The sequence below is a fragment of the Osmerus eperlanus genome, chromosome 3 (assembly GCF_963692335.1).
Source record: "Osmerus eperlanus chromosome 3, fOsmEpe2.1, whole genome shotgun sequence".
NCBI classification, from domain to species: domain Eukaryota; kingdom Metazoa; phylum Chordata; class Actinopteri; order Osmeriformes; family Osmeridae; genus Osmerus; species Osmerus eperlanus.
The window spans coordinates 8,603,767-8,630,667 of NC_085020.1; the positions used below are offsets into that span (position 1 = coordinate 8,603,767).

Consider the following 26,901-nt stretch of genomic DNA (forward strand, 5'->3'; position numbering starts at 1 on the left):
GAGTATGAGTGTATATGCCAAAGACATGGCTGACATTTTATATTGTCTCTATAGGTATCTATGCGTGTCACACACAAACACGCATATATATTTACAGTATATACGGTATGTCTATACGGTGTATCTATATATGACATACTGTACATATGTGTGTGTATGTGTACGTGTGGCTTTTTCCCCTTAATGGAATATACACTGTACCTGCAGGAGACCCCTTTGACCCCTCTCTCATGTCATCTTTCATTATCTAAAGTTGCCTAGCCTTTAACCTCGTATATCCTAGCGTAGCCTAGCCCGATATACCCCAGCCGAGCGCAGCCAGGTGCTCAGCAGGCCCTCGTTAGCGCCATTAGCATGATGGGAGTCCCAGAGCACAAACAAACAGCTGCCTCTGGAGGTGCCCATCGTGGAGGTGCTCTGGAAAGCCTCCCATCGCTGCAGTTTTGTCATTTGGGCAATTAGTGTCAGCTGATACAGCTGTAACGACGCCACGGCCCGGTAGCTAGCTAGCTGAGGGCCTCACCTAAACGTGGAGGAAGGGAGCAGGAGGGAATTGTAATGATGTCTACACAAGCAACAATACTGGATTAAAACACGTACCGGGATGGAATCTAGTAGAACTGTGGCAGAATGACAGTATAGCAGAGGCGACATGTCTTTATGTATTCCGTATGAGCAATATCTACATGGTAATATCTGCGTTCTGTTGTTTTCATTGACAGTAGAAATAGATACAGGGATGTAATTCAGACTGTATGTGCTTGTTTTCTGTTCCTTGTTGTCTGCTTGTTTTGGTCTCATCTACTGGAGTCATTTATGCATTTAATTTCATCAAGCCTACTTCCAAACACTCAGACAGTCAGAACGAGGAGGCTACCCAGGAGAGCAGAGATGTTGCCGGAATGATAAAAGCTCTCTTGAAGGTTATCGCTCTCTTGTCGACACGTTTTAAACGGCATTCTTCAGAAACTCATCTCGAATCGGCAGGCTACTAAAACGCATCCACTAAGGGAAGCTCACAAGCCAACGCGAGGCTCATACTTTATATTAGTTAGAAATACCCCCCCCCCCCATGTCCATATGTGCCTTCCGCTCAGTGTAATGAATATTTTTAAAGGCAATCAAATATCAGTTATGCAACAGAAAACCCATCCTTGAAAATATGCACCATCTGGACCTTTCAATACTAAAGCGATTTGGGTATTTTGATGGTTTCCTTGTCCAAATACAGTAATACAGTGCCGCCCCTCCCTTCAACACCCCCACCACCCCCTCCCTGACCCCCTCACCCATCCCTACTTCCCCAGTCCTCCTCCTCTCCTAACTTCCCACGTACTCGCTCCTTCCAACCCCTCTCCTCCAGCTTCATCTGGATGTTTGTTTGTCCTCTCCTCGCCGGTTTGGGATTCTGCTCTGCCATATCTAAATATTTCATTTTTTAATTCATTATTAAAAATCCTAAATGATCCAAGGCAGTCCGCTCGGCTATGCATTCAACCTACTGAATGTTTAAACACTGGGATATGACAATAGGAATGGAAAATGCCATGACTGGCATGATTCACAAACTCCTGGAAGTTCCAGTAACACTTTCCTATGGAAGAGTTACACAAGGATGGGAATATTTAGTATTTGTTTCGATGACTTCAAATGATGCTCTCATATGCACAACTTGAGTTGAAGGTTTTCTGCATTTGTTTTGGTTTAATCGTTAGCATGGATGTTGAAAAATGTAATGTGCCTCTGAAATTCGCTCAGAAGCTGTTAAACTGCTGTCAACTGCTGTTAAAGCTGGATCCAGATTTTTTTCATATTGTAATAGAACTCAAAGAATGCCACCGCTCATTCACGGTCCACTTAAAAACGTTCTCCCAGTATCTTGTGGCTGTTCTGCTTGGTGGTACTTGGTGCACTGTATGTGTGCTGCAGTAGTGTGACTCCGACTGTGTCGCTTGCAGGCTACGTCAACATCCAATCCTGGCCAGAGAACATGACCGACCTCGGTGTCTTCTCCAACCTGGCAACCATCGGGGGGAGAGCTCTCTACAGGTGAGACACACACGCATCTCCACCCAAGCTGATCTCAACAGGATATCTCCCCTCTGAAGACTGTGATCAATATGAATGATTACATAAGCAAGCCAGCACTTCCTATAGAGTGGAGGATTTGTTTGTTTTCTACATGTTGTTGATGGTAATAAGCTACCAGCTACAGTAGGCTGATTGACTACATTGAGATTGGCTGTTTAACATGCCAGTGCTTCCCTTCCGTAGTTTATCTCTGCCAGTCAATGACAGTGATGGCCTTGCTGTGGAGGTGGATTCTCATTATATTGATCTGCTGGCTGGATGTGGCATCTATTATCATACCTGCAGACCTCTGGCCCATCCATCAATGACAGCAGCGACAACTTCTTAAGGGATATTATGACCAGCGCCAGATCTATGGCAGTGAGGACTTGCTATAGAAACCAGGACTGTTTTTTGATCTGTGTGTGAACACTTTCTTCCATTCTTGACAGAGAGAAGGTAAAGGAAAGAGATGGAAGGATAAACAGGCAGATGATGGGAGAAAGAGCCAAAGAGAGAGAGAGAGAGAGAGAGAGAGAGAGAGAGAGAGAGAGAGAGAGAGAGAGAGAGAGAGAGAGAGACCGAAAAAGAGAGACAGCCATTAAAATGCTGCTGGCCTCTCCCATCTCCCCTGTGTCTCTCTGCGTGTGAGTGGAAACACCGTGTATCTGCCAGTTTGCCTCCAAGCCTAGGGTTGTCTGCTGAAAGGTCCGGCTATTGTACGAATTAACGCCTGCCACTAGATGCATGGCCGCAACACGCTCCCTCTGCAGCCTCTGACACCATGCAGTTTGCCTCTCCCGAGAGTTAGAGAGAGGTGGAAGGAGACGGAGAGAGAAAGCGAGAGAGGGAGAGAGAGATAGGAGATGAGGGCGCGTATTCTACGTGTGTTCCTGGGTGGCCTATCACTAAGTGCAAGGCCGTGTTCTTGTTAGTGTGAGTGCTTCTGAACACCCAGGCCTCTCCTGGAACACTGGAGCAAAGGAGCGAAAAAGAGAGAACCAGTGGATGAAAACGGAGAGAGAGAGAGAGCACTAAGTGACAATGGTCCTGTTTTGCATGAAGTGATCTCATCACATCTGAAGGACAGCTCGCGCTTGATGCTTTCGAGAACAGCTTACATTTGTTTGCTAAACAGTGTCGCGACAAGAAGAACAGCAGTACCAGTACCCAGCTCACTAATGGTATATTGTTCTCCCTCTCTCTCTCTCCTAATCCATTAACGTTCTCCCTCCTCCTTTTCCCTTTTTTTCCCACTTACTCTCATCTCTCACCTTCTCATCCACCCATCCTTTCACATCCTCCTCTCTCCTCGCGGCTCGACTGTCTCTCCTCCGCTCTTTCCCTCCGCTCTATCGCTCCTCCTCCCTCGGATATGGCTCCTCTGTCTGTCCAACTCCAATTTCCCTCTCTCTCTCTCTCTCTCTCTCTCTCTCTCTCTCTCTCTCTCTCTCTCTCTCTCTCTCTCTCTCTCTCTCTCTCTCCTCTAACCCTATCACTCTGCCTCTCCCTCACCCCTCTCTCTCGGTCCCTTATGTTCTCCCTCAACCTTCATCCGTCCCTCACCTGTTCACCTCTCCTCGTCGCTGTCGCGTCTCACTTCTCCCTCGCCCATCTCCCCCTTTCTCCTCCCGATCCCTGCTCCATCTCCTACCCCTCCCCCCCTTCACCCACTCACTCCCCCCTTTTCTTCCTCCGTCCGTCTCTGTCCCTGTCACCAATTCCCACTCCCTCCCTCCCCTTCCTTCTCTCTCCTCTAGTGAGATCTCTCTGCTGGTCTTGAAGCAGCAGGGTATCACCTCTCTGCAGCTGCAGTCCCTGAGTGAGATCAGCGCAGGGAACGTCCACATTGCAGACAACAGCCAGCTCTGCTACTACCACACTGTCAACTGGACCAGTCTGTTTCGCGCCAGCAACCAGAAGGTCCTAATAAGAAACAACCGCAACTCCCAGGAGTGCAGTGAGTCCCCGTAACACCAACGCAACATTAAACACACATCTGTCACCGCAAAAAACACAATACATACCTTCGACACAAAAACACACTACGCACCTACCACCCCAAACATACAGTACAACAATACACAGCTACCACCCTAAACGGAGACACAATACCCAGCTATTACACACAACACAATAAACACTTTGTTCAAGTTTGAGTTATTTGCAATGGAACACTTGATTTTCAGGATTTCCCAACAGAGCAGACAAGTGGACAACTGAAACCAAATAAATAAATAAATAAATACATTGAATCTATCAGAAAGGGTAGCTGCCCTACTGCCCTCTGCATTCGGCTTACAGTACACCAGATAATAGGTGTTCCCTTTCTTAGCCCAGGCATACTGCGTTATCGACAATCCTAAATACAAATGTCAGCCTTCAACCCACAAAGCTATAGTTAGCTAGCTATTCAGTAGCCCTGTACTCCACCACCAACATGTTCACACAGAGAAGGTAGAGCAACACTCACGTTGAAACAGCAACTACGTTAAATTGATAGTTTAGTTACCACCACTGGTAACGCTGGGGCTAAAACTTCAACAATAAAACATTAATGTATTATGTTCATGAATAACTTAGTTGGCTATTTGCATTATTGAGTTTAGCTCTCCTTGCTCTCCACCTCACCTCCGCATACTCCTGAGGTGTCACTGACACACCTCACTGATTCTGAGGCTTGCAGTAAGACTCGAGTCAGACCACTCTCCTTGACAATGTCTTTGTGTGCGTGCGTGTGTGTGTGTGAGTGGGTGTGCGTGCGTGTGTGCATGTGTCGCCTGACTGAGCCTAGCAGGGACCATGGGAGGGCATGACTGGCACCCCCGACTAGAAAGGCAGAGGTGGAGAGGAGAAAGATGCACCTGCTCGGTGTGTGTGTTTGTCTGGATGTGTGTGTGTGTGTCTGTGCATGTGTATGCGTGTGAATGTGTTTGCTAAAGGTGTGGGGTTGAGGTGGGTTGGAAGTCAGTGCTTCCTGCTGTGAAGATCATTAGCAGGTCTTTAGCTTCCTCAAACCCTGGAATTACAGAAGGTTGATGGATCAGTCTCTCCAGCTGCCTTGTCATTAGAGGCTCAGTGCTAGCCTCTCTCAGTGCTAGCCTCTCTCAGTGCCAACCAGATCTGTCAATGAATGTTAAAACCTCTGTTCGTGCTAGCCGCTCTCAATACTGGCCTAGCAAGCTTCTTGAAATGTTAGCATCTCTCAACGCTGGCCCAGCACGCCTCTCGAAATGTTCGCATTTCTCAAGGCTTGCATCTCTTAGTGCTAGTCCCTTTCAACGCCAGCATCTCTCAATGTTGGTCTCACTGCTAGCCTTACCAGGCTTCATTTTGATGGCAGAAGAACAGAAGGGGCCTGAGTTTCCTGAATCATTCATCTCACACAAGCTTCTAATTACTCACTTAGATCCCCATGTCTCTGCCTCCTCTCCTCCTCTCCTCTTTCCATCTCTCAGTGATTGCAATGAGCAGCAGGGGACTAGGGTTTTGTCCGTCTTTTCAGATTCCGTTTCTAGTTGCCGTGATGCAACAGGGATTGTGTCTTGGCAACAGCTGCCTGTTGGATCTGGCAGATGCTAGCCTCTGGTGTCTTCCCGTTTCCCAGGAGACCAACCTGGCTCAGCGTTTGACGTCAATAGAGCCCAAACTGTATGTTTTCGGTAGGGTCTGGAATCTTTTGTGTCGGCACCTCTCTCATCCGGCATCGATACAGCATCGTTGCAATGACATTCCTCTCACCCTTCCTTTAAACCCACCCCATACCTCCTATCCCCTTGTTCTACCCCCTGCACAGAAACAAAACGCAAACCCTGAAAGTTGAGATGTTATGTTATGATGTCATGGTTTCTCACGAAAGAGAACGCTTTCACGCACTGCCCTCATCAGTGCTTTTGTACACCCCCCTCCCTTTAACGAACACTCTCTCACTATTGCTTTGTTCACCTTTTTAAGCATTCTGAACATGACATGATGGGAAAACAAAAATACCCCCTGGCTTACATTTGGCCACAACTAACCCAAAGACAATGGGAGAGAAGGCCACTGTGGCTCTGTGCCTGGTCCCCAGAAACACACACAACCGTTCTATTCTGCTCTGCTTGGGACGAGAGGATGAATTGTGGATGGATGGAGGGATGAAGGAAAGGACTAGAAAAAAAAGACTCTCTGTTGTTGCTCTCTGTTGAGCCGCCATCTTGCCTGCCATCGCATCAACAGATTGTTATTCATCCGTTTCTGAGATGTCACTGTGAATTTTCGACACTCACATCTTCACTGCGACCTCGCGACCAGAAAGGACTATACATACACAGGAATCCGGTACTGAGATAAAAACATTTTTTAGAAAAAGTTTGAACTTTTGTCTATGTTTTCTTTCCACTCCAGTCTTCTAAAGGCTGTGGCCTCCCCAGGTGTTGTCAGTCTGAGTGCTACTTTTGTGCTTCGTCACTGTTTGGTCAGCACTATTCTAATGAGTGAACACAGCTGTCTTATCTAACTCTAGGTGCACTGTTGCTCTCTCTTTCTGTTACATACTTTCTCTCCCTCGCTCTCTCATTCACCTTCTCCTCCTTTCCCTGTTACAGAGGCTCTCACCATGGTACCTCTTCAACGCTGTTCTCTGAGATACGGCTAGCTAGGCTGTCATTACCTATTCCAGATGGCACACACAATGTATTCAATAAGCATCTGACAAGGGATCGTGGTCCCTTTGGATGGACGGGGGGGGAGCTCAAGGTTGAATTGAAACCAAATGTTTGACTGGCCTCAAATAAACCCAGTGGACTCTGAGAAGTTTGAACAAACTCTGAATACAGACTGTTGGTAAAAACCAGCCAACTTACGTAAAGTATCCTCATCCTGCCTGTGTGTGTGTGTGTTCCCCAGCCATACAGCGGATGGTTTGTGACCCCTTATGTTCAGACTCTGGGTGCTGGGGTCCAGGTCCAGACCAGTGTCTCTCATGTCGTTACTTCAGCAGAGGACGCACCTGTGTGGACACTTGCAACCTGTACGAAGGGTGAGTGACTCTCTCTCACACACACACACACACACACACACACACACACACATACACACATGAGTCAGCCTCCTAAACCTACAGTATGTAGCTAATCACCAGCTAACCAACCAGCCTTAAAAATGCAAACTTAAGTTGACAATACTGTATGATCTTGTGGATGGACCTCAAATGTCAACAGTTGCTCTCATTGCTGTTTTCTTTATTGAAACGTCTCAATTTTATCCCTGTGCTTTTGAGGTATTAAACACCCTGACAATGTACTGTGGAAACTACCCACAATCCAGTCTGTCGAACCCACCTAAGACCACGGAGTTGCTCTTCCTCACCCATTCTCTTCATCCCCGAAGAGCAGCAGACATGGTGTAAACTCAATCTCAGGCTCAATAGATATGGCATGTACTTCTAAATGTCATTGAAACAGATTACTGTGTTTGTGCGAGAGACAAGGCCAGGTCACCAACACATCGCACTTCCCTTCATAACATCACGCAACTCTGCTCCCTCACTAACCAACCCTGTGGCAGGTAAATACCACAGGGAAATAATAAGTTGGGTTTTCATTTCTCTACAGATTTCGAGAATTTGTTTGTCGTCTAACCTATATGTGCGAAGAATATTCTCACGTGTATGTCGAAAACAGAAAGAGATCTGTGCACATGAACACACTCATGAACACGCATGCGTTTATTTTTCTGGTTGTTTTATTGTAAATGGAGTGACAGCCTGTCCACAATTGTCTCAAAAAAGTACAAATGAAATGAAAGGCTCTGTTAAAGAGGCACAGTAACACTTTGTTTTGCACACAATTCAGCTTCTGTAGCTACACAGTTAGTGGCATTATGTGAAATAGGGAATTCTAAAGAAAGTTGTGAACGATTACTTTCCTATTGTTTATCTTATCTGTATGATGGGTCCATGTTTTGTCACGTCTACCTCGATGTGAACCTACAGTATGGTACAAATGGTGCATTGTAAATCCAGCAGTTGAAAAACACACCGTGAGCCACGGAAATCCACTCCATGGTGTGAAGCTAGTTCCGCTGTGTCATGTGTGAGAAGCATTGTAGCAGGGAGCTTGGTGTTCTGGTGGCGCTGGCCGGCTGGGTCGGGACTCATGTACCTATGCAGACCCAGATCTGGACCCAGACCTACCTGGATGTTTTACCTTGCAGAGGGGCCGCGTCACGGCCCAGGCATGCAGCGGGGCCCTTCGTGGTGGAGAAGCGTGAAGCTGGCCTGGAGAGGTACGCTAAAGCTGAGCCGCGCTGCGCAGGGCAGGGGGGTTAGGCGTGTCACTGCGTGTCACAGTCACTGCTTGCGCACGGGGCCACGCCCTGCCTACCTGCCCCGCCTGCACTCCGGGAAAGGAGCCGCCGGGTGCGATGACGCCCGTAGGCCACTAGGGGCGCCAATCCGCTGTCCTCTCCGTCCATGTGTGTGTTGTCTCCGTCTCCTGCACACATACCGCACTCCCCACCCAGGCTGGAGAACAGTAGCGACATGTTTGCATGACTTATTCATTCGACCGCCCATGAGAGTGCCTTGTGTTTCCTAACGTCTCTGTGTTGAAGATGCTGTCGACGTCTGCTGCGCGTCCACGTGTCGAAACAAAATGCGGGTTGTAAAGATCATCCACGCAGGGCCCGTAGAGAGGGCACACGGAAGGCAGCGCTTCCTACTCACCTGCGTACCTCAGATTTGTCCTGAAGGTCGCAGCGCTGCGGAGGCGTGGAGGCTAACGCTAGTTAGCCGCTCCCCGTGTCCATGCGGGTGTCCAGACCCAGACCAGGGTGGGGCTTTACAGCAGGGAGAGCAGTTCAGACGGGCAGACGGGCAGAAGCCAGGAGGGACTATCGAGAAAAGCCATTTAGACGGGAGCTGGGCTCAGCCCTGCTTGGCTCGGCTCTGCTGGGCCAGACAAAGACTTCCTTCCCGTGCCACCCAGCATGCATTGTGCTGTCCAGATAAAGCATAATTAATCCTAATTTGATTTAACATCCCATGGAGGAGCTCCTCTTTTTCATTACAAAGAGGAAGCACCCTATTGCTTTCCACAAACACACACACGTGCGCGCACACACACTCCCGCACACACTCACTGTCACACGCACAGAGGAACACACGCTACCTCTTATTTTCTCTCCCACACACAGGCACACACAAGCATGCATGTATTCACTTGCACGCACGCACACACACGCACACACACACACACACGCTGTCCCATGCAGCAGCCCTATACCCCGTCTCAAAGGCCTCGTGCTCAGTCTGAAGTTAATGACTTCCCTGGGCTTCATTGTGCACACCCTCATCCACCACTGCAATCGAGGAACAACAAGCCACTTTAGTTAATAGATTTTTGGGAAATATGGAACCCCCGTTAGCCTCGATAGAACCAAAGTGATGTTATCAATATGGCCAGATAATCAGCCACTGGGCTGGTGGGTGGTGTGGGAGAAACATATAGTGCTTTAGATTAGACAGTCCCTCTTTGTAATATGTATGCTGGAGCTGGGGGTTTAGGGAGGGTGACATCATCACTTTATCCAGCTCCCTTCAGTGCCAAATTCAACTTAAGAATAAAGATGGCCCACTATAGCCCACAGCTCCACCCACCCTCCCCCTGCACACACTCTTACAGTAATACACCATATCTATCTGCTTCTGAGCAGTCTGTTTCAATGTTATTTTATGTTTATTTTATGTTTTTATTGAACATTTTTCTTCCCTTCACTTGTCTGAATTTGATATAATATACATATATATGTTGACAGCTTTAATTAATTCATGAGAACAAGCTTCAGCTCTTGTACAGAGCTATGCTAAAATGTGCCGTTGGCAAAAGCAAAGTGCATTAGATCAGATGCGCAATCGGACACTGAGATCATACCACAAAGGAAAACAGAAAACACAATCTTGTTAGTTTGTTCTGTCCATGTTTTCTTTATTGTCAGACATTTCCATCAGTACTGTTTGAAAGGCGGTTGTCAATGAAAGCCTGACTGTATGAGACAGGACCACTTCACGTTATTGAATTTCCAGATCTAGTAAACCAGTGTCAGTGTCAGTCAGTGTAGGTCACTGGTGGGTGCAGTCACAGCAGGTGGATGGTTGAGGTTGATGGGAGCATTTCTATGGTAGCTCTCCCTGTCTTGCTGCTGCATTGCCCCAGGCTACACAGTACCCTGCCACCTGACCCCCCCCCTCCCCTCCCCCCTTCCCAAGCAGCAAAATAAACACACTCTGTCATTTTGGGGGAATTTAACACAATTCTTTCTTTTTCACTATCTCCTCTATCACCCTCCTTTATGCCTCTCCATACCTCTTCCCGCTACCTCTACCCCTCCTCCCTGCTCCCTCCCTTGCTCTCCTTTCCCCGTCACTCCCTTTCTCCTTCCCTTTCCTCTCCTCCCTCTCTCCCCCCTCTCTTTCTATGTGTCCCTCTCCCTGCCCCCCCACCTCTCTCTCCCTCCCTCTCTCCCTCTCTTCCAGGGACGTTCGGGAGTATGCTAACAGCTCCATGTGTGTGGAGTGTGATGCTCAGTGTGAGAAGGCAGACGATGACTCCCTGACCTGTCATGGCCCGGTAAGACAGATACACACACACACACACACACGCACACACACCCACACACATTCTCAGAGGCTCTCAGAGAAGCAAGGCACGTCCCCTCTCCCATCTCTTTCCAATGTCCACACACACCACATCTGAATACAGAGAAGTGGATTGCCCCCACTCTCTCCATAGACTGCACGTCTGGTTTACCCTTTGTGAACCTGTGCATTGTTTAAACTGCAGCATTTAAGTGATTTTAATTCGCCCTTTTATGTTTACATGCGGTTTGGATCCGCCCAGTAAAAACTCACCGGAGAATTTCTCTCCTTCCCGCCACAAACTGAAATTGCTTCTGACCACAGACAGTCTTCGATTGCTCTGCAACCGTGATTAATTGTATTCTCTAATAAAGTGTGCCTTCTGAGCTTTGGGATTGATTTTATTTCATGTTAACTTATAGGGAAAGTGGATTTCAGTCGTCGTGTGTGTGTGTCGCCTTGTGTGTGTTTTTGGGGTGTGCGAGAATGCATGCCTGTGTTTGCCATTCCACCTGCGTGTGTATGCGTCTCATTGATCCAGTGGTCATGCAACTTTATCAGCTTAGGGACGCGGTTTGCAGCATTCGGTTGACTGTAATAGGAGGGAACATCTATGGATGGAGTCATATCCTGCTTGAGAGGAATTAACACAGACCACCCAGGTTTCCTCTCCTGGGGGCTGCCCTGTGCCCGATACCTAATGCACCCCATCATCAGACACAGTCCAGTGTAGCCGTGCTGTGTATGGTTTGGAACCTGGCTCTGGGGTCCTAACTCGTATGTCTGGGGGTGCCAAGCCAAAGTAAGCAAGACAAGCGGCTTGAGTTTCAACAGAGAATGTGTTCATGGCTGTGAAGGGAGATTGGCTGGGGATAAGGTCGATGCTCTTGGCTAACTCATGAATATCCCATGGACCTGCCTTAAGCTAACCTGATACATGGGCAGACTATTGAGCATCTGCAATGAAGTTCATTAGTCAATCTGGCGGTCGACATGTCTTCTTTCTGTAGCATGTGAACAGCAGATGGCTGCATGTCTATCAACTGGACATATTGCCCAGGTCCTGTGTGCACACTTCCAGGCAGGCAGGCCTCATAGCCCAGGAACGCCAGAGACTGGGAACAGACAGCGTGGGAGTGGTGAGCCAGGCAAATGGATTACAGCAATCATGTTATGGCCAAAGAGACCATAGCAATTGCATTACACCTTAGCCACAATGATTTGATAGCCATAGCTAATGCCCTCAGAGCGAGGGTGATTGTAACAAGGCCAATAGCCAAGCGCTGGCAGTAACCCAGGAGTGAATGGACAGGGTGTTTTAAGGTTTGAGGGGCATTATTTGCCGGTGTTATATATTCTATGGTATCTGTTGATGGGGATGGTTTTACATAGGAGCACTAACCAGAAAGGCATGCAGTTTGTGGACGTCCTGATTGTCCTGTTGAGGGAACACAGTCGTAGGGTTTGTGTTTAGTCATTCGGTACTGTTGGTCCTTGGAAGGCTTGGAGAGGCAAACATGTTTACGAGGACGAGAAGGAGCAGTGTCCTTTCCTCCTCCTCTCCTCTCTTCCCCTCCTCCTCTCTTCCCCTCATTCTCTCCAATCCCTCTGACCATATGCTGTTCAGATGGACCCTCCAGCCCAGATGGTCTAGCACTGACTGCAAATTGATTAACAGGCAGCGCCACCAAACACACTCACACACGCAGCACCCGTCCGGACGCAGCGATGAGCCGACGTGTTAAAACCTCGCCGGCTGACCCGCTCGCCCAACCTTGTCCTCAGCGATAAAGATCTTGACATCATTCCTTCCTGAAATGATACACCAGCCCTGTCTGTTCGTGAGCAGCAAGCGTCCATGAATGCTGGCCCAACCACAATTGTCTGGTGTTGAGAGCCATTCACTTTAACTTGAATTCATTCGCGCCATACCGCTTTGATTCTGGAGTCTCTCCAAGGTTAAATAGTGTCGCTTTAAATAGTGTCGCTTTCTTGCACTTGAGTTATGTGGTCTGTAACTGCTTATGTCTGACCCCTGCTGCAAAGCTTTGAGGAGGCCTCTACACGGTATATCACCTGGAAGTCCATTTTAAACCCTGTCTGTGAATCAGCGCTGCCTTCGGAGACTGTTTTATACGGGCGGCTGTTAAACGTCTATCTGCGGAATCTGACATGCGTGTGAAGAACCTTTACGACGACTGTTACAGCTGCTGCCCTACTCTAACTCAGAAGGTGGAGAGGCACACGCTTACACACACACACACACACACACAGCTCTGGGGAGTAGCCGAGTGTACAGGAGGATTTTTGGCAGGAGCCTGCTGCGTTGTCCCCCTGCCACTGTGGGTTGGAGAGATGGGTGGGCAGAGCGGGAGTCCTGTATACTGTGGCTAATCAGTGTCCCTCCATGGGCCAGGTGCTTATTGGACACACCACAGGGCTTTGCTTTTGACACCCACACACACACATATGCAGAGACACTTCGAAATGCTCACGGACTTCCCCCACTCCCCGGGAAAGCAGGAGACTGAAGACGTGCACGGCTGCACGCACGCACGCGCGCGCACTCACGCACGCGCACGCAAGTCCTCCTGCGCTGATTGTTTTTGCAATGGTAAAAACACCCCCTCACACCATTGCACATTTATCTACCCATCTATCTTTCCGCTCTCCTCTCCAGCTCAGGGGCCATTGTTCTGTTTAGCCCAGTATCTGTCTTTGAGATGTTCTCTGAGCCTCTGCTGCTGAGCCTGTTACACAGCCTTTATTGATACCCACACACACACACACCCACACACACACAGACGCGCACAGACACACACAGTCTGAGCAGCCTGCCTCCCCCCTCCCATATTACCTCCATAAATCCTCTCTTGGCTGATTGTTATGGTCATTGTGTGTGCTGTGAGGGATGGTTATTATCTGCCGCCCTGCTTGCTGCTGGTTTATGCGTCTCGTCTTCGCCCTAACTCCCTCCTGTCCCCTCCCTTCCTCCCTCCTCTCCCTCCCTCCCTTTTCCTCTCTGCCCTCACTATCTATTTTGTCTTTTTGCTCATCTGCTCTCTCTCTTTCTTTTTTCTTTCTTTTGCTCTCTCACTCTCTCTCTCTCCTCTCTCTCTCTCTCTCTCTCTCTCTCTCTCTCTCTCTCTCTCTCTCTCCTCTCTCTCTCTCTCTCTCTCTCTCTCTCTCTCTCTCTCTCTCTCTCTCACCAACGTCTCCTCTCCACCTCTCTCTCCCAGGGTCCTGACCACTGTGTGAAATGCCTCCACTTCAAAGACGGCCCGAACTGCGTGGACAAGTGTCCCGACGGCCTGCAGGGGGCCAACAGCTTCATCTTCAAATACGCAGAAGCCAACCACGAGTGTCACCCCTGCCACTCCAACTGCACACAGGGGTGAGGGGCACCTGTGTGTGTGTGCGTGTGTGTACATGCGTGTTAGGTGGGGTGCATGCGTGTATAACGGATTTGGGTGTGTTGAATATGTTATCCGTGCCGTTTTTTTTGCTGTTGCTGAATTTCCTCATTGCGTTATCGAAGGGTGCGTTCTTCTTTCTGCGTGGTTAGCATGTTTCTGCGGTTGATTGCTCGTGTATCAAGTAGGCAGTCAAAATGACTAATGATGCAGGAAGAAGAGAAGGCTCTTCATTTACTCACCAATAGATTTCCCTCTCTCTGACTTGACTACACTCATGCCTATTGATCAAGTCAAGTCAAGGTCGCCCCATTGAGCATGTGGGCTTTGTAGTTCATGTGGAAAGTAAGAAATGCTAAACAACTCGAAATGCTAAACAACTCGTCCTCCCAAATAGACACGGTTCATCAGTGTGGAATCTACACTGTACACTTTAGATGGTCCAAGTACACTTTCTGACACACACACGCAAACACACGCATACACACACACAAACACCCTGAGTGACAGGTGGAAGAACTGCCACTCTATTCGCTGTGTCGTTATGTATGTAATATTCAACAGAAGTTCTGTTTTGCAGTCAACAGGGGCACTGCCACTGCTTGTGTGTCGTTGCCCTCTGAGTGGCAGCTCACAACTGTGACGGGGTGAAATGTCGTCTTGACACATTGTCGAGAACAACTCAATCCCAGGTTCTCAGGCGGTCTCAGGCAGTCTTAATCTGGGAAGGTGGACGGAATAGCGAGAGAGAAAGAGATAGGGAGAGATACATGGAGAGAGAGAGAGAGAGAGAGAGAGAGGAGAGAGAGAAAGAGATAGGGAGAGGTACATGGAGAGAGAGAGAAAGAGATAGGGAGAGATGCATGGAGAGAGAGAGAGAGAGAGAGAGAGAGAGAGAGAGAGAGAGGAGAGAGAGAAAGAGATAGGGAGAGGTACATGGAGAGAGAGAGAAAGAGATAGGGAGAGATGCATGGAGAGAGAGAGGAGAGAGAGAAAGAGGGGGAGAAACAGAGAGAGAGAGAGAGAGAGAGAGAGAGAGAGAGAGAGAGAGAGAGAGAGAGAGAGAGAGAGAGAGAGAGAGAGAGAGAGAGAGAGGGGGATTGAGAGATATCCCTGACTGGGCCTGGGACTGGGACACTGAGAAATAGTCTCGAGTATCCAGCTGAGACACACCAACACCTTTATGAAAAAGTAAATATGTTTTGTGTTTTTCTCTTTTTTTTCAGGTGTACTGGTCGCAGGCTGCAAGACTGCATTGGCTGGATGGACAGGTACCTAATTCATTCAGAGGACCTCTCCTTCCTCTCGAGACACGCACACGCGCGCACACACACACAGACATACGCACGTAAACACACATGCTCAGAAAAACAACAACATACAAACTCAGCGAGAGACAGAGAGAGAGAGAGAGAGAGAGAGAGAGAGAGAGAGAGAGAGAGAGAGAGAGAGAGAGAGAGAGAGAGAGAGAGAGAGAGAGAGAGAGAGAGAAAAGAGAGAGAGAGACCCTGAAAGGACAGAGAGTATAGTGTATGATTAATGACTACCTTTGAGGCCAATTGTCAGTGTGTTAGTGTGTGTATGTATGTGTGTATGCATTGGTGTGTGTGCGTGTGTGCGTGTGTGTGTGTGTGTGTGTGTGTGTGCGTGCGCTTATGCCTGTGTTTGTTAGAGCTTTACTCTGCTCTTGATAAATTGATAGCGGTTTGCTTTTGTTCTCACGGGGCGAAAAAGAACAAAACGCCACTAACCGTTCCGAGCAAATGGATTTACGATTTCATGAGAGACAGCTTGTACTTGAGAGGAAAGGGGGAGGTGGTGGGGGGGGGGGGGGTTGTGTGTGTTCGTGTGTGACTGGAGAGGGGGGGAGGGGGAGGGGGTATTGGCTGCTGTGAAACGAGAAGGGAGGGTGACACACTGCTCGGTGCGTTCTGCCAGGACTTACCAGGAAACACAACCACTAAATAAAGTCAGAGCCTCGAGCCTCGAGCCCAGAGCCTTGAGCCTGTCAGGGAGAGGCACACTTGACCCGGTCTGAGCTCCATTGTAAGAGCCACCACTACACTACAGGGCAGGCCCTGGCAGGCCGGGGTGGACGAAGCCCTAATGGCTGCTACTTCAGTCATAACTGGGGGAGAGAGAGGAGGGCCTGCTGGTGCCTGCCTCTCCATTGATCCGTTTCCCTGTCTGAGGCGGTGACTGGAAAGGGACGGGGTGAGTAGATGGTGAGGGAGACAACGGGAGGGGAGGACAGATAAGAAGAGGGGAGAGGTGGTTGGGAGTGAGGGACAGATGAGAGGAAGAGGAAGGAGAGGAAGGTGGACAGAGGGACGGAGGGGGCGGGGGGGGAGGGGGAGAGGACAGAGGGCGGGAACCAAGAAGGACAGGCAGCGCGGGAGGACGAAAAAGGAGCGAGCGAGAGGCAGAAAGGAGACAGGGTGACGGAGAGAGGGAGAGAGAGGTAGAGAGAGAGGGGAAGGACAAAGAGGGGAGAGAGGGGGAAGAGAGAGAAGGGAAAAAGAGGGGGAGAGAGAGAGACAGGAGAGAGAGAGAGAGAGAGAGAGAGATAGAGAGAGAGCCACGGGCCAGATAGAGAGGGCCAGATAAAGGGGCGCTTTTGGGGAGGGAAAATCCCTCTACACCGTCGACAGACCCAAGAGAACGCGCCCGCGCACACACACAGAGCAACCGCTATGGGGCAATGAGGAGTAAACAGATCTGACATTATCAGTCACGGTATAGCCGCTGGGTGACACGGCTGGCTTCAAAGAAATCCTCTTCACCCTCATCCGGCTTATCTGACCCTGGTCTGTGTGCTGTGCCTCGCCCAGGTGTGACTAACAGGGCTTTTCGCCATGTTCGAGAGAGGGCTCCGGCTTAACTGAGTGGAAGACTGCTCAGGGGCGTTATCTGTTAGGCCGCCGGAAGTGTGAGAAGAGTGCAATGTCACGCCTGCGTTCAGATAAAGGAGATGGCATTGGCTAGGACACACACACACAGAGGCACACTCCCAGGGCTGATGACAGCTCCTGATGGTGCCTGTGTACCGTCCTGTACCTCTGAGAACAGATGGATCGCACCCACAAAGACACGTTCCACACACACACGCGTGCGCGCGCGCACGCTCTCAAGCGAATACACACCCGGCATGCACGCACGCGAAATCACACGCACTTTGGCTCTAACCACCCCTCTTAAAGCTACTTACCCGTACGCGCTGTGTGCCTCCTCTCAGAGACATCCATCCCCGGACCTGCTTAGGGAGAGATGGAGGGAAGTAAGGAGCTGTTTCGTGCATTTGCAGATGAAGCACGTTGAGTGTGATCACATTTAATGGGGGCTGCTCTTCTCTGTGATGTACGGGCCCTGCTAATAGCTTTACCGCTGATTTAAAACAGGACTGGAGTGTGTGTCGGCTCAGTCCCCCAGTCAAATTAGGCCTGTTATGAAGCCTGAGAACAGTGGTGCTGAGCTCCATCTCCCTGCTCATCTACATCGCTGCCTCCAGTTAGTCGCCCCCCCCTCCCCCCCGCAGGCCGGGGGTCCACTTAAGCAGAGCTTATTGGAGATAGGGATCTTAGAGGATTGCATCCACCGTGTTGTCTTGGATCTGCTCCGACACTCGTGTTCCTCTCGCTGTCTTTGATCTGAGCCAACTGTGGAGAGGGCGTTTAGAGTCACGGCTCTAAAGTTAGTGAGGGTGGCTGTAAAGTAAAAGCGCCCAAGGTATTTTTTTGCAATTTCAACATGATATCGTCTTTAACACTAGTTACGGCATGGGCAGTGGATTTAGTCATGGTCTTTGTAGCAACAACAACTGTCTTTGCCTCTGTCTCTTTGACTGTATATTTCCCTCTCTCTCCCTCTCTCCTCTCTCTCTCCCTCTCTCCCTCTCTCTCCCTCTCTCTCTCTCTCTCTCTCTCTCTCTCTCTCTCTCTCTCTCTCTCTCTCTCTCTCTCTCTCTCTCTCTCTCTCTCCCTCTCTTCTCTCTCTCTCTCTCTCTCTCTCTCTCTCTCTCTCTCTCTCTCTCTCTCTCTCTCTCTCTCTCCAGAACCCCCCTGATTGCTGCAGGCGTGATCGGGGGTCTGTTCGTGGTGGTCATAGTGGGCCTGAGTGTTGCCGTGTCGGTCCGCCGGATGAGCATCAAGAAGAAGAGAGCCCTGCGGCGCTTCCTGGAGACTGAGGTGAGCCCGCCCTTCTGCCAGTGTGTGTGTGTGTGTGTGTCTGTGTGTGTGTGGGTGATAATGTGTGTCAATATACATGTGGGAGCCAGATGGCTGAGTGGTTAGGGAATCGGGCTAGTAATCAGAAGGTTGCTAGTTCGATTCCCGACTATGCCAACCAAATGACGTTGTGTCCTTGGGCAAGGCACTTCACCCTACTTGCTTCGGGGGGAATGTCCCTGTACTTACTGCAAGTCGCTCTGGATAAGAGCGTCTGCTAAATGATCAAATGTAAATGTAAATGTAAGCAGAGGATGGCGAGCCAGCATGCAGGGTACTGCTAAACAACCATACGATTCTTTGCTGCTGAAGGCATCATTGCCTCCGACTGAAAGCTGGCGCAAAGCCCCAATGCGACGCCTCGTACGCTGCGAGCGTCTGCCGCTCACTCGTACCCACGTCCTCCGGTGTTCTCCTGCTCGTGACTCGCACGCTTTTCTAATGGTCTTGGTTGAGGCACCGCCGCGCCCTGCGGCATTCGCATCCAGAGATGAGAGCTGCTGTTGCTCTCCCTCTGCTTGGCCTTGGCAGTGTCGAGCTCAGGAACACAGGAGGCTCTACGAATGGAAGCTCTTGTGCCGAAACCGTTTTCTATTGTGACAATCCCTAGGTGAAATGGCAGAGGGCTTTATTGTTCGCCAAAGCCCTGTTCGAGTACAAGCGTGTATCATTAGACCAAGCGTGTATCATTAGACCAGGCTTGTGTCATTAGACCAAAGGAAGGACCAGGTGTAGAAGCTGATAAGAGTGTTTGATCACGCTCTCGTTCCCATTCGCTCTTGGTGTCACTGTTACTCACGCCAAACAGGATTGACTGTGTGTCCGAGAGAATAGAGAAAGTGCGTTTACGGAATGACATCAGAGAGAGGGTGCTTTTGCCTTGAGAAACAAAGGCTTGTGAGCGTGAATTCAAATCACATCTTCCTTTAATAAGAGACATCGGTTTCAACGTGGACCGGTTAGGATGTATCCCAGAATATGGTTAGTCTATTTGGAGCATCAGCACCACCGGTTGATGGACAGCGCCCTGCCTATCCCTGCTCCCCACTCGTCCATATTTCAGCACCAGGGCTAGTGGACAGCTCCCTGGGCAGAAGAGAGGCTTTGGTGTTGGTGCGTGCATGTGTGTCTGTGTGTCTGTGTGTGTGTGTGTGCTCCCCCCCCCCTCCTTTCTTCAGTCCTCGGCGGCTGATTTAGAATTCCATTTAAATGAAGAACAGCTATTGTTTTTTAATCAGACGTCCGTGATGAGCCTGGGGACGGGGCTGGGGCCAAGAGGAGGGCTGATTTACTCCCTCTCTCTTTCATCCCTTCTCCCTCCCTCTCCCTGCTCTCTCTCTCTCTCTCCTCTTCCCTTAATCGCTCTGTCTCTCTTTCGCTCTCGTTCTCTCTCTGTTTGACGTTCTCTCACTCTTTCTCTCTCTCTCCTTCTCTCTCTCTCTTTCTCTCTTTCTGTCGGGCTCGAACTTCCATCCTTCCCGGTTAACCCCCCCCCCCCCGCTTTCTTTGCTGTCCTCCAACCTCTTCCTCCCCTCCCTTGCTCTCCATCCTACAGCACCCCTCCCTCTACTCCAACAGTAATGAAACAATGAGAGCCCGCACTGCACAGCTCTTCAACTCCGGCAATCATACACCCCCTTCCTTGCCGTCTCCCCCGCCCTCTCATCCCTTTCTCCCTTCTACCCTCCCGCTCCCTCTCTTTCATATTTCTTCTCAACACGATGTTACACTGGTTCACATCCACAGCGGTCGACTGCCTGACTGATTGGCGCGTTGGTCGGTGGGACCGATTGGTAGAATGAGTGGGATGTATTGCTGAAAGGTTCTGTGCCAGACTGACCGTGAGAATGGATCATGTGCCCCTACAGCTGGTGGAGCCCCTGACCCCCAGTGGTACCGCCCCCAATCAAGCCCAGCTGCGCATCCTTAAAGAGACAGAACTGAAGAGGGTCAAGATCCTGGGCTCGGGGGCCTTCGGCACGGTCTACAAGGTACCATACTCGCGCACACACGCTGTCAGTTTTATTTACCTGCCTTAGGATTGAGAGCACGGGGCAGGCGACATGATGAATGAGAGAAGACACAGTTAATGGCAGGAAATGAAGACACGAGAAGGAGGATGAAGGGAAGAGAGAGATAGAGAGGGAGAGAGAGAGAGAATGAGAGAGAGAGAGAGAGAGGCAGGAAGGGAAATGAAAGATAGTCAGTGAGATCCCCATAGGCGAGCAGGAAGATGTAAGAGAAGAAGTCACGCCAGGTCAGACTCACTATGAGCAGGGGACAGAGGAGGATAGTAGGAGAGAAGGAAACAGAGGAGAGTTTAAGGGGGAGAATGGAGGAGAGATGAGAGATAGCAGGCCTGAGAGCAGTCCTGTTCCTGAACTGTGTGGGTTTGCAGGGAGATGCCATTCTAGCAGGCGAAGGTACTCAACCACCCCCATCCTCCTCCTCCTGCTCTCCTCCTCCTCCTCTTCTTCTTCTTTCTCCTTCTCTTGTTCTTTCTCCTTTTACTCTTCTTCCTACTGCTCCCCCTCCATTCCTCCTCCTCCTCTCCTCCTGCTTCTCCTCCTGCTTCTCCTCCTCTCCCTCTCCCTCTTCCTCCTCCTAATGCTCCTCCACCTCCTCCTAATGCTCCTCCTCCTCCATTCCTCCTCCTCCTCCTCCTCTCCTCCTCCTGCTTCTCCTCCTCTCCCTCTCCCTCTTCCTCCTCCCCTCCTCCTCCTCCTAATGCTCCTCCACATCCTCCAAATGCTCCTCCTCCTCTCCTCCTCCTGCTTCTCCTCCTCTCCCTCTCCCTCTTCCTCCTCCTCTCCTCCTCCTCCTAATGCTCCTCCACCCCGCCTCCTCCTCCTTCTTCTCCTGTGTCTTTGCCAGGGGATCTGGGTTCCCGAGGGCGAGACAGTGAAGATCCCCGTTGCCATCAAGATCCTCAACGAGACCACGGGCCCCAAGGCCAATGTGGAGTTCATGGACGTGAGTGTCATCGGGGCCCCATACACACAACACACAACACACAGCACCACAAAACAGGTGACACGCTCCCCGGATCACACACTCCCAGGGCAACATCCATGGCCCTGGGTCCCTGAATACCCACTTCCATGAAACATTCAGCACTCATCTATTTCAAGGGGGAAAATGTATGTAAAAAAAAATCGAATTATCCTATTCCCCAATATGGTGATGCAATAGCTATGAAATCCTCATAGCTACTGAAGCGTCATTGCATCCTGTAGTAGGAGTGGTGTTCTATCTCAAGGTTTGACTGGGAGAGGGAGCGTGTTTGTATTAGGGGGTTGTTTTCTTGTCTTTTTTCTTCAGGCTGTCTTTGATGTGTGTGTGTGTGTGTGTGTACATGTGAGCATGTGTGTTAGTGTGTGCATAGCTTTTTTTGTCACAGTTAAGAGCGTGAAAGAGAGAGCATCTCTGAGTGTATTGATCTATTCTTGCATGCATGTGTGACTAGCATCTTCTGTGACTGTGTCCTCTATGCATGTGTCCGCCCTTCTGCTGGAAGGAACTCGTGTGTGTTTGTGTGTGTGCTTGTGGGTGTGTGTGTGCTTGTGGGTGTGTGTGTGTGTGGATAGCAGGGGTTCTAAGTGACAGCCCCCGGATGGAGCCGGCAGCGGGGCTGGGCGTATCCCACAGTGCACCAGTAGCCGGCCTCCGTGTTAATGAGCTCTCCCCCACGCGTGCCAGTAGCCACCGGGGCAGCTGGGATAGGGGCCCTGTCAGCTGGACGACCAGCGTGGGGGGGAAGGACCTTCAGATGTCTTTGACTGAGCGAGAGGGGTTAACCGAAAGGGGGAAGAGAGGGAGGAGGTTGGGGGGGAGGGGAGCAGCGACACATGGAAGATGGCTTGATAGAAAGGCTAGCGGGCTGGCAGAGCCTCTGGAGCTGCCCTCCTCCACCATGACCCTCACCCGCGGCCACGGAGGGTGCAGAGGGGGCGGCGCCACGGCGCTCCCTCGTCTAAGCAGCAATCAAAACGCAGCAGCACGTGCTGCCAGATTGGACGTGAAGAGGTGGCCCCTGGCGACGGTTGGCCAATGAGCAGGCACGGCGTTTCCTCCAGCAGCTACCGCATAGCGGGAGAATGAATGCTCATTACAGCAACTGTCTGCACGTTAGTTTGTTATGTCAGTGTGAGTGCATCTGTGTGTGTGTGTGCGTGTGTGCGTGTGTGTGTGGGGGTGAGTGGGTGGGTGGGTGGGTGGGTGGGTTGGTGGGTGTATGTATGCATGCACTCACAGGACATTTGAGTTATTCTTTTCTAAGGCCAAAGCACTGCTCTGGGCTTTTCTTTATTACTGCAATATAAAACCTTGTGGTCCAACCTTGGAAATTGCATTTCATATTGCTATCTCTCCATTGTTTATGGAAATGGTGCCCTCCAATTTGTTTTGTTTTGCTCAATTTAATTTCTGTCCTGAGTCATGCCTCCATGGTATGTGGAATGTGTGTGTTTTCACGTGGTTGTGCATTCTCCTCAACGTTAATGCAAAATGAGGTATAGTTGTAGGTATAGTTTTCGGTTTTCAACGTAGGCGCCCTGTCACATAGTTAATTAATATCACACTGTATCTTATGAATTGCTATTATGCCACATAATGATAAATCCACATAGGGCAGACGGAATCAAAATCGAACTCTCTCATGTGTTGGTTTGACAGCGTGTGCTTTGTGTGTGTTTGCACTCACCAGAGGAGGGCCTGGGCACTCACACACAGACACACAGACACACAGAGACACACACAGACACACGGACACACACACACCCAGACACGCAGACACACGCCCCTCTATCTATGAGGGGATGCTTTAACCACAGGCTGGGTGATGGTGATAGATGAAGCTCTCCGGCATGTAAATTTACAGGGCGGCTGCAGGGGCTCTTCTCTCCTTTACAAAGGGGCCTGATTTAAGATCGCACTGATGCCCCGCGATGTCATAGATCTGGAGCTGATAACCGAGGATTGGATTATCCAAGCAACGTTTGGCGGCGGCGGCCATAAATCCAGTCCCGGACAAGAGCAGCATTGCGCAACGTAGCTGCCTGCTCGCTATCTAACTATCTAACACATCATCATAGCTCACTAGCCTGGCTGAGATGGGCAATAATGTGTGTGTGTCGGTGCCTGTGTGTGAGTATGTGTGTGTGCGTGGTTGCCATGTGTTTCTATGTGCCGACATCTACGTATAAGTATAAACAAATTGGCCGTCTAGTGTGTGTCTGCTCGACCCAGATCATGCAGACTGGCCCAAACTGTACGCCCCATGATATGGTGCAGTGTGCACGGTTCCCCCAGGGTCTTAGTTGGTGTGTGTCTCCCCCAGGAGGCCTTGATCATGGCCAGCATGGAGCACCCCCACCTGGTGCGTCTTCTGGGGGTGTGCCTGAGCCCCACCATCCAGCTGGTGACCCAGCTCATGCCCCACGGCTGCCTGCTCGACTACGTCCACGAGCACAAGGACAACATCGGCTCGCAGCTGCTGCTCAACTGGTGTGTCCAGATCGCCAAGGTAAGGCCCACCCACCCCCGCCCGCCCGCCCCGCCCGCCCCGCAGAACTTGTAACCTCGCGGTCTCCACAGTTGAATGAATGGATATGGTGCGTGTGAGCGCGTGTGTATGGAAGCCACGGTGGAGGAAGGAAGCTGAGATGCCTGGGAGTTTTCATTTGCGTGGCGGTGTAGGTTTGACCCTGTTTTCTCTTCCTCTCTCTCCCTTGTTCTCTCTCTCTCCTCTCTCTCTCTCTCTCTCTCTCTCTCTCTCTCTCTCTCTCTCTCTCTCTCTCTCCCTCTCTCTCTCTCTCTCTCTCTCTCTCTCTTTCTGTCTCCCTCTGTGAAAGTGTCAGTGGAAGTGTGAAAGTGTGCGTGTTTGTGTGAAAACGTATTTTGCGTGCATAAAAGTGTGATGCCGTAGCAACCCCAGGTCTACACGCAGCGCTGTCTACGAGAAAGAGAAAGACAAGCCTGCTTACCACAACGGCAACGACACAACACAGGCTGATATTCCGTCAGATGCTCCAGAATGTTCTTTTGAAGTTTGGGGGTGGGGAGGAGCGTAGCCGAGTGTCTGCGCGGGGCGTCCTTACTCTGCAGCTCCAGGAGCGTGTGCGGAAATGTCTGTGGCTGTGTCCCCTTGACATGGGACACAGCCTGTGCTGTGTTGATACGGTATATCTCGAGCCCCCCCTCCGTCCCTCCTTACCCTGACGCCCCACCCACTCCCCTCTTTCCTCACACATCAGTTACATCTGTTTTCCCCGCGCGCGCCCCGCTCATAGAAGCAGCCATCGGTCACGCGCTTATCTTTCACGCCCGCCCTCCAAGGTAAGCGTCGCACCGGCCGCTTTTCTCAAACTTCCAGGTTCTGCTCGTCAGACAGAACGTAATGTACAGTATGTGGGAGCGATCAGGGCTCGGCCCCAGACGAACAGGTTGGAGGATCTCCCAGCGTTCTCGGCAGCGCTGTTGGGCATGTCGCTGTCTAGTCCTGTTCATGTCACGTTCCCAGTGTTGGCTACCTCAGAGCACCCCTGCCTGCCGACTCAGCCTTTTTAAACATTGAGGAGCCCATTCGCTGTGAGCCCGGCGAATTACTAGAGAGTCTACTGGAGTGAAATGAAGATGTCTGTGTCTATTTGACAGATTTTCAAACGTAATGTTTTTCTTCAGAGGGCAGGCAGGCGGCGGGATGTGAGGGATGGCAGGCAGGCAGGCAGCAAGACAGACAGACAGACAGACAAGCAGGTAGACAGACAAGCAGCTAGACAGACAGGCAGGCAGACTGGCAGGCAGCCTTGTCACTTTCTTCCATTTCAGCCCAGTGTAACCAAACACATTTGAAGATGAGAAGTTGAAGTTGGAATGGCAGAGAGCCTGTGTGATGGATGCTGGCTGGATTGGAGGACTGTGTACTTGTGTGTGTATTTGTGTGTGCGTGTGTATGTGCGTGTGTATGTGCGTGTGTATGTGTGTGTGTATGCGTTTGTTTCTGATGGCTCAAAGTCTTGAGAAAACAGAAAGGTCACCCAGCCAGCCAGCCACTCCTGAGACCCAAGATTTAATATCTTAGACAAATATGTCTGTTGCACACACACACTCTCTCTCTCTGCTGTTGGGGTCTGTAGGTGGGAAGTATCCTTGGTAAAGTTCTCATCCATCGGTTAAAGTTTGAAAAAGAATACGCTTATGATTATGCCCCAATAAGGGTGTATTTACATTAATATTTATAACAACTCCGACTATATATTTAATTGTATCATGCTGAGAAACAGCATATGTGCATTGGATGGCAATTTATCACAACCCACAAATGGCCGTGTGACAAAGCCAGATTTGTGGTTCTGTGTCCATGCACATAAATAAATATACTCCTGCTGTGAATACCTGTCAACAACCCAGTTATGTATTATTCATAAATGGTAGCTATGATAATACATTATTAACAAGCATCCTATTATACATATCAAGTATGTATTGTTTAGCCCAGGTACTTTAGTGTTGCTGTTTCTACAGCTGGTTGTAATGCGATTAGTCGGCCCTCAGAGACAACAGGTAATGGGTCAAAGGCATGAGAAAAACCTGCAAGGAACACACAAGCACACACACATGCACACACACACACGTGCACACCTGTACACACACATGCACACATGCACACACACATACGTGCACAGATGCACACACACACATAGTTGTGTGATCCACACATCCGTACGCACATAGCTGTGTTCCATGCACACACACACACACACACACACAGCATCCTTACATTCTTTTTTTCCCTCTACTTCTATTCTTTACCTTTTGTCTTTCTGTTCTCTGTGGTGTGTACATCTAATACAATCACATTACTACTGTGCTGCAAGGTGCCACAGTGGACTTGTTAAACTGCAAAAGTAGTACTAAATGTTCCAACGTGCCAAGTCTAGCTACAGTGCAGTAACACTGTGGTTTGGATGCAGTAGGGGTGAGTTTGAATTTATAGGAAGAAATCTGCTCCTGACTTCTATCCTGCCATTTTGCTTCTGCTGTGTGTGTGTGCGTGATGGTGTGTGTGTGTGTGTGTGTGTGTGTGCGTGGGGGTGTGTGTGTACTGTAGGTTCAGTGATCCTCTGGGTCATTTCCCTGTGCAAACCATACACCCAAACTATGCAAACATTCCACACCACCTCATTACATACAGTACACCCAGGGTCCCTCTGTCTGTCTCTCTGTCTGTCTCTGTCTAGCTTCTGTCAGTCACCCAGTCTGTCTGTCTCTTTGTCTGTCTCTGTCTAGCTTCTGTCAGTCACCAAGTCTGTCTGTCTCTGTCTAGCTTCTGTCAGTCACCCAGTCTGTCTGTCTCTCTGTCTGTCTCTGTCTAGCTTATGTCAGTCACCAGTCTGTCTGTCTCTCTGTATATCTGTCTATGTCTGTCTATTTGTCTGTCTGTCCCATCACTAGTTTCCTGTAAGCTCTCAGCTTTTGCTCAGACTTTCTTTTTTTGCTAGTGTTATCTCAGAGAGATAGGGAGCGCTGGTGGACGTGTCTACCCCCCCCCCCCCCCTCTCCTCCATGTCAGATCAGC

At 50.0% G+C, this 26,901-nt stretch overlaps 1 protein-coding gene across 1 annotated transcript in view; it reads left to right on the forward strand.

The window, feature by feature from the left end:
• Positions 1–26,901, forward strand: part of LOC134017420 (receptor tyrosine-protein kinase erbB-4-like) — a 182,002-nt gene that overhangs the window by 134,707 nt on the left and 20,394 nt on the right. Inside the window, 10 exon segments of the mRNA XM_062457003.1 lie at positions 1,959–2,049; positions 3,831–4,030; positions 6,958–7,090; positions 10,586–10,679; positions 13,927–14,081; positions 15,327–15,371; positions 18,152–18,284; positions 20,192–20,314; positions 21,198–21,296; positions 23,662–23,847. Coding sequence (XP_062312987.1) covers positions 1,959–2,049; positions 3,831–4,030; positions 6,958–7,090; positions 10,586–10,679; positions 13,927–14,081; positions 15,327–15,371; positions 18,152–18,284; positions 20,192–20,314; positions 21,198–21,296; positions 23,662–23,847 — 1,259 coding nt within the window.